This window comes from Fundulus heteroclitus, chromosome 7 (assembly GCF_011125445.2).
Source record: "Fundulus heteroclitus isolate FHET01 chromosome 7, MU-UCD_Fhet_4.1, whole genome shotgun sequence".
Lineage (NCBI taxonomy): Eukaryota > Metazoa > Chordata > Actinopteri > Cyprinodontiformes > Fundulidae > Fundulus > Fundulus heteroclitus.
Window position 1 is genome coordinate 16,049,459 of NC_046367.1, and position 7,117 is coordinate 16,056,575.

The window sequence follows — 7,117 nt, forward strand, 5'->3', positions numbered from 1 at the left end:
TCTGATTTCATTTGCAAAAAATGATGAAATCAGACAAACAAAAACATAAAATGATTTGCAAATTCTGGCCTTTAAAAAAACTTTCAAATAAAGAGAAATAAAACTGATAGACAAAATAATAGATTCAGTCGCCAGAAACAAGCATTATATACTGTCAGTATTGGTTTTAACAGTTCTTTTTGGACATTACCCTTAACACTATCTATATTGTTCTCCTTCTTTGGAGCAGACTGTGCGCTATTTATTAATTTCCTGCAGTATTATTCCAATAAAGCGGCCTCCCTTCAGGTGTTATTGGAGTGGATCAGTGTGTTTGTGTTGACAGATGGTCAAGTTTCCCCACAAAAAGAGAGAGAAAGAGAGAGAGAGAGAGAGCGAGAGAGAGAGAGAGAGAGAGAGAGAGAGAGAGAGAGAGAGAGAGAGAGAGAGAGAGAGAGAGACTCCCTACAAGATTCGTCACGTGATCCCCGGGGCCGTTTTAATGACGTAGGGACCATATGGCGCGTGCCGGGAGGGCGGGATCTCGATATGCTAATTACTCACGGCCCCTCGCGCGTGGATTTGGTTTTGTGTGTGTGTGTGTGTGTGTGTGTGTGTGTGTGTGTGTGTGTGTGTGTGTGTGTGTGTGTGTGTGTGTGTGTGTGTGTGTGTGTGGTGCTGAGTATAAAACCAGCATCTTCTCACACACTCGTCAGAAAGCCCCCCATCAGATCACGCACAGCCACGCACGGACACAGACAGAGCGCGCGGGATGCCTGCGAATTGACGAGCTGCGTCCATCAAACAACAGGTAGGTTTTTAACACAATGTCCGTCAATATTGGCTATCATCCTATGAATTCAGGATAACACGTGTGATTTCTCACCGGGACAATTTACACTAAAATAAGAGAGAACCTACGGGGGTGCTTAAATATAGGTACAAATTTAAGTCGTCATTAGATGAGCTGAATAGTTGTGTCTCCGACAGAAAACAGTTTCAGGCTCGTTCCTAAATTAAAATATCTTTTTTTGTTTAATTCGTTTAAAAACGTTTTACATTACTCGAAATTATGCACTCAACATTTTTTCTGCTTGCACAAAAACGACTTAAATAATCCAGCTAGATCTTCTAGAATCACTAATATTCCGCTTATGAATGAGGTGGTGCGAAATGTTCTTACGTCCACCTGTATCACCAAGAAATCAAAGGGACAAGTTAGCAGAAGACGAGAAATTAATTATTTAATTTTAACAGCACACATTTATTATTATTAGTAGTAGTAGTAGTAGTAGTAATAGTAGTGGTACTTTTAGTATTATCATAGTATTAGTATTTTTATTTAAAAGCAAGGTGTTGAAGTTATTCACGCATTTGTTTAGTTAGTTGCTGGTTAATTAAACGGAGATAAATCAAATAGGTTCATCAACCTTTCTAAGTTTATATGTCTCCGTTTTGTCATGCGTTTTATTTAAGAAATATTAGACAACTCGCACTTTTTTAAAAGAGGGAAATGTGAAGCACTCGCACGCTGTAGAAGATTAATTGTCCCGTCGTCCGACTTAGATCTTTAAATGAGGGAACAGTCTGCTGAATATCCCAACTTTTGGGGTTTTGTGTGTAGGCCTCGGCTGGATTTGTATTTAATTTAGTTTATTTTATTTATTTTTTTTTGCTCAAGAATGATATCCAATGTCTGCACCCGAACTTCTGAAGTGCGCATGTAACAAAGCCAAGCAAGAGTAACGTGTTCTTTCCTTCTTCGTATTTTTAGTCTTATTTAAAGAGAATAAAGTTTAAAACTTGTCTCTTCCGTATTGTTTTCCATAGAAATAAACCATTTTCCGACTTTGATGGCTTGTGATGCCAAGAAAAATGTCAAAAAACAGATTTAGGAAGAAAAAATATTCCGTGCTTGGATACACCTTTAATGCTTTATTATAGTAGTATCATTACTCATAATAATAATAATAATGATAATGATTACAATAATAATAAAATAAATTATGATCATCATAAAAATAATAGTAATTTATGTAAAATTATACATTTTCGAAACACGCAAAAAAAATAAAAAAATAAAAAATAAAAAAAAATAGCCTATGCTAAAAACATTTCGTTTTATCGAATCCAACTTTTTGCTTCACAGAGAATCAGCATCATGACCAGGTCTGTGAGGGAGGAGCACACGTCAGTGGAATCGGACGAGCAGCGGGAGCTCTGCAGCCCTGCAGGCAGAGAGACCGAGAGGGCAGCAGCCGGAGTTGGAGAGGAGGAGGAGGAGGAGGAGGACCTGCTTCACCATCCGGAGGAGGACGAAGAGGAAGACGACGAGGAAGACGAAGAGGAAGAGGAGGATGGCGAGAACAAACCCAAGCGGCGAGGGCCAAAGAAGAAAAAGATGACCAAGGCTCGCCTCCAGAGGTACACGGTCCACCCTCCGAGCATAAGGGCAAATTGTAGAAACGCATTTATAGATATAGCGTACAAACACTGGAGTAAAAGTGAAAGGCTGAAAACAGAAATAATATTAATAATGTAGAAACATGGATCTAAATTATTCATTAGACGACAAGAATAATTAAAACCTAAAAAAAAATACCCCACAAAATAGTGACATTTTACATGAAATCCATGCATGATGAATGATCGCTCTCTAAGCTGTTTAGGCAGATTCCTTTGAACGTTCAGTTCTAACCCTGTGATAGAAAACAGGGTGTTTTCTGGTGATGGTGCATATGATGGTCACCTCATGTAATATAGAGTAATACAAAAAAGAGGAGACACTGATGTTAAAAAAAATCAATGTATTTCTGAAACTTTTCTGGAGCATTAATCTCACTTTTGTTTTTATTAATAGTGTAATTCCTTTAAAGCGTTGTTTATATTTGGCACATTGTCATGAAGCCTTTAAGCGTGCTGCAGTGCCATTATTCCTAGCAGTGTCCACAGAGAAGGTTTTTGGCACATGGATAGTTATCTGAGCTCAAACCGTATCTTACAGAGCACATAAAATCAGAATAATAAAGTTATTTAACCCTGTTCAACGTCCTGTTTTAATATCTATTATGCTTTAGGCAACTGGAGTCGCGCTTTGTGACTTAACTCCATTTCTAGCAGGCTTTTAAAGACAACTGCTAAAAACCAACCTGTGAAGACGTTAGAAACAAAGGGTATTTGTAAACTTTTTTTTTTTTCAAAAGACCCCCCCCCCCACACACACACACACACACACACTCACACACAGTTCTTCTCACAAAGACCATTTCCCAAAAACTAACTATTTATTTAGCTTTTTTATTAATTTAATTCCAAATGTATTAAAACATTATCACAAATTATTCAATCAGATCATTGAATTTTTTTCTGCTCATGGTGCTGACCCAGGTCATTCTGCCCTGGGCAGTGAGCCACACACCTTATCCCTGAACCTGCCACAGATTAATACCTTTCCTAAATATATTTAATGGCTCTGTTTCTGCCCGTGCAGGTTTAAGATCCGTCGAATGAAAGCCAACGCCCGGGAGAGGAATCGAATGCACGGGCTGAACGACGCTTTGGAGAGTCTCCGAAAAGTTGTCCCCTGTTACTCCAAAACCCAGAAACTGTCCAAGATCGAGACCCTGCGTCTGGCCAAGAACTACATCTGGGCTCTCAGTGAGATCCTGCGCTCCGGAAAGGCCCCCGACCTAATGAGTTTCGTCCAGGCACTCTGCAAAGGTCAGAAGCACTGCAGTCTGATCCCTTAACACAATATCGGATACATAATAATTGGAATACAAAAAATGTTGATCAGTCGGCTATTTGTTACCTTGTGTTAAATGTTTTGTTTTAACTGCTTTAAAAGCTCTTTTTCAGAATGTTGCATTCAAATGTTCATATTCATGAACATGACTTATTTATGGGCACTTATTGTAGTGATAATTAATGTTTATTTGTCAGTATTATCAGGAGCTAATAAGTGCCATTATATAAATTACATCGTTGACAGAGATGTAGCAAAAGATAAAGTTCAAAGACCAGGAAGATACACCGTAGAAGTAAAGGGAACGAGACAAGATTTGATCAAAAATTAAAAAATACTAAAAGTCCATCTTTTTTTTCCACATACTGAGCATAAAATGATGTAGTTCAGGTTTGACTGGTCTAGATATTTTGGATTTGGAACTATAAAGATGACCAGATCCAGTGCAGACTACTTGAAAGTTATTGAATACCAGGTGCTAACTTTTCCATTATTAGATGGTATAACAATTAACTTGTTGTCACAAGATTCTTACAGTCCTTACAAATTGTTTGTTTCTTATCAGTCACCATTTGTTTTTACTAACGATTTTCCAAAATGGTAAGAAATAGAAGAGTTTAAAAGAAGGGAAGCCTTCTTCAGTTACTTTGTAAGATCGTTTTGTCGCCAACTGGATAAGAAGTCCAGAGTCCAGAGCAACTCAAGAATCCTTTTCACTTCAAAACGAGCACTTGAGGTGTCTAGTTTTAAGCACTCACCTTAAATTCAGGAGCTCATAATAACAACTTAGACAAGCTTCACCAGACAGTTACAGCGCAAGTAACACGATGAACAAACGGATAGTTCTTCACAAGACAGACTTCACTTTGAAGATAAATATCATGACGTCTCGTAACATCTCGTAATCAGCGGTACTGATGGGCACTGACCTTGGCCTTTGTCTGTGTTCTCAGGTCTGTCTCAGCCGACCACTAACCTGGTGGCTGGCTGCCTTCAGCTGAACCCTCGGACCTTCCTTCCGGAGCAGACGCCGGACATGCCCACGCACCTTCCCCCCGCCGGTGCTGCCGCCTATCCCGGACACTTCCCCTACCAGAGCCCCGGACTGACAGCCGGTTTGCCCAGCCCCCCCTACGGCACCATGGACCCTTCCCACATCTTCCACCAGGTCAAAGGTCAGCCGTACGGCTCCTTGGAACCCTTCTTCGATGGAGTCCTGGTGTCAGATGGCCCGGCGTTCGACCCCCCCCTCAGCCCACCGCTGAGCATCAATGGCAACTTCTCGTCCTTCAAGCATGAGCCCGCTGCTGCCCCCGACTATGACAAGAGCTTTTCCTTCGGGGTGCACTACGGAAGTGGAGGAGCTGGGGGCCATCCCGCCATCTACGGCAGCGGAGGGCCTAACCCCACGGTGCGGGGAGCTGCAGGTGGAACAACTGATGGCGTTTGATGGACACTCGCACCACGAACGGCTGATGAATGCCCAGTTAAACGCCATCTTTCATGACTCATGAGGATGAAGGACTGTGAGACCAATGAAGGCAGAGGGAACGTGACATGAGGAGACTACTATCAATCCATCAACTGTCTCTCATTCTGTCCTTGCTTTTCATCCTGTCTTCATCAGGGTCTTTACCTCCTCTTTATGATGGCAGTTCAACAATGCCGTAACCTTCTTTGTAGCGCTTCACCTGGCAGGAGACGCTCATTGAATGTCTTGTCAGTGTCCATATTATCATTTCAAAAATAATCAATAATCAATGAGCAATAATCTGGAGAAAACTATGCAATTTTGTTAAAAACTGAGCAAAGCTCAGCCGATGATTCCAAATGTTGAAAGAATAAAGATTTCTCTATTTTTTTGGAGGGTCAGTGTGTGAGGCGACGTTGGGCTGGTGTCAGGTGTTAATGTTGTTTTTAAGTTTTTGCTTTTTATATGGTCTCTGTAGCATTACGTTATCATTTCATGTGACTCTTGTTCATATTTTATAAGATAGATGTTTATAAAGGCCTTTTATTAAAAGAAATTTCATGTGATTTACCTGTAAGACTCGGTTTATCTGTAACAACACATCATTAAAAAAACACTACAACTTAACTTTCTTTTCCTCACACAGCTTTTATTCATAAAACATATCCATAGATGCAACATGGCGGTCAAAAATAACAGCACATTTTGTTTGCTGTTTTCACTTAAAAATTAAATCTTTTCTTGTGAGCCCTCTGCAAAGAATTTGGATTAAGGATTTCCCAGATTTCTGGTTGACAGAAGTGAAAATACTACAGATTTCCGACGTTAAATTCTCGTTAACGTCGCTTTCCCACTTTGTGAAGGACAAAACAAGGATTGGTGTTTATGTGTGAGTGAAGGGCACAGATGTTCGTTCTGCAGGCGAGATTTTAATTTATGAAAATGATCTTGTTTATGCATGAGAGCCCCCCTCAAAACACACAGACACACACACACACACACACACACACACCGATGCGCACACTAATTTCCTACTGCTTGATTGTGTGTGTAAGTCAACTGGGACAATATGGTGGCCATATCCCACCATTTACCTTCCATGTTGAAGAGGAATGTCATTAAGCAAGTGATGAATAAAAAACATTACTTCATAACATCTGAAACAAAATTCTTTAGTCACGTGGCTGTAGGTACTTTTGCATTTACTTGGCAAAACAATTAAGATTAACAATGTTGCGGTAATGTGATATGTACCCTAAATATTCAAGACTCGGGGTCTCTGACAATTCCTCTTCAATAGGTAACAAACACTGAATATGAAAATTGACACAAAAGCAAGGAAATGCTCTCTGCCAATGCCAAACAGCTTTTGGTGGAGGCAATGGGATGATGTGGAGTGCCCAGCCCAAAAAAGGTTGTAAGCATGGTAATGTCTGGTTCACACGGCAAGACTTTAAAACTGCCGGAGGATTTTCAAGAACTGAAAGGCTCCACACATAACGATAAAAAAAAAAAAGTGTAGATATTTTACTTGTACAATGTGTGGTGTCTGGTCAAACGGCAAACACAACACACACACAAACAGATCAGGATCATTCAGGGGTCAGATGGGAAATCTTGCAAAACCTCTCGAGATTAAATGTGAGTGCAGAGTAAATAAACATGGATGACGAGGAAGAATAACGGCGGTAGGTTGTGAACTCATTTTAACAGTGAAAAAAGCATTTAAAAAGGGGTTGGTTAAAGTAGTGCAAGCAGCGCAAACAGAGGCTCTACGTTTGGTGTACCATGATACAGAGGTGAGTTGGGGTTTTTTTCTGGGTCTCCCTCACCCCTTTCTCTGATTGGCTACACGTCACATTCAGCAGGCGGCTTGCTAGTTTGTCTTCAGGGAACGCCGCACATGCTCGGATATCAGCCCT

At 40.5% G+C, this 7,117-nt stretch overlaps 1 protein-coding gene across 1 annotated transcript; it reads left to right on the forward strand.

The window, feature by feature from the left end:
* Nucleotides 1–683: 683 nt before the first annotated feature.
* On the forward strand, nucleotides 684–5,822 carry neurod1 (neuronal differentiation 1). Its single transcript, XM_012864475.3, is given in 5 exon segments — nucleotides 684–790; nucleotides 2,129–2,403; nucleotides 3,470–3,699; nucleotides 4,678–5,123; nucleotides 5,125–5,822. Coding segments are annotated over 4 exon segments (1,053 nt in total). The 5' UTR covers nucleotides 684–790; nucleotides 2,129–2,140; the 3' UTR covers nucleotides 5,239–5,822.
* Nucleotides 5,823–7,117: the final 1,295 nt, after the last annotated feature.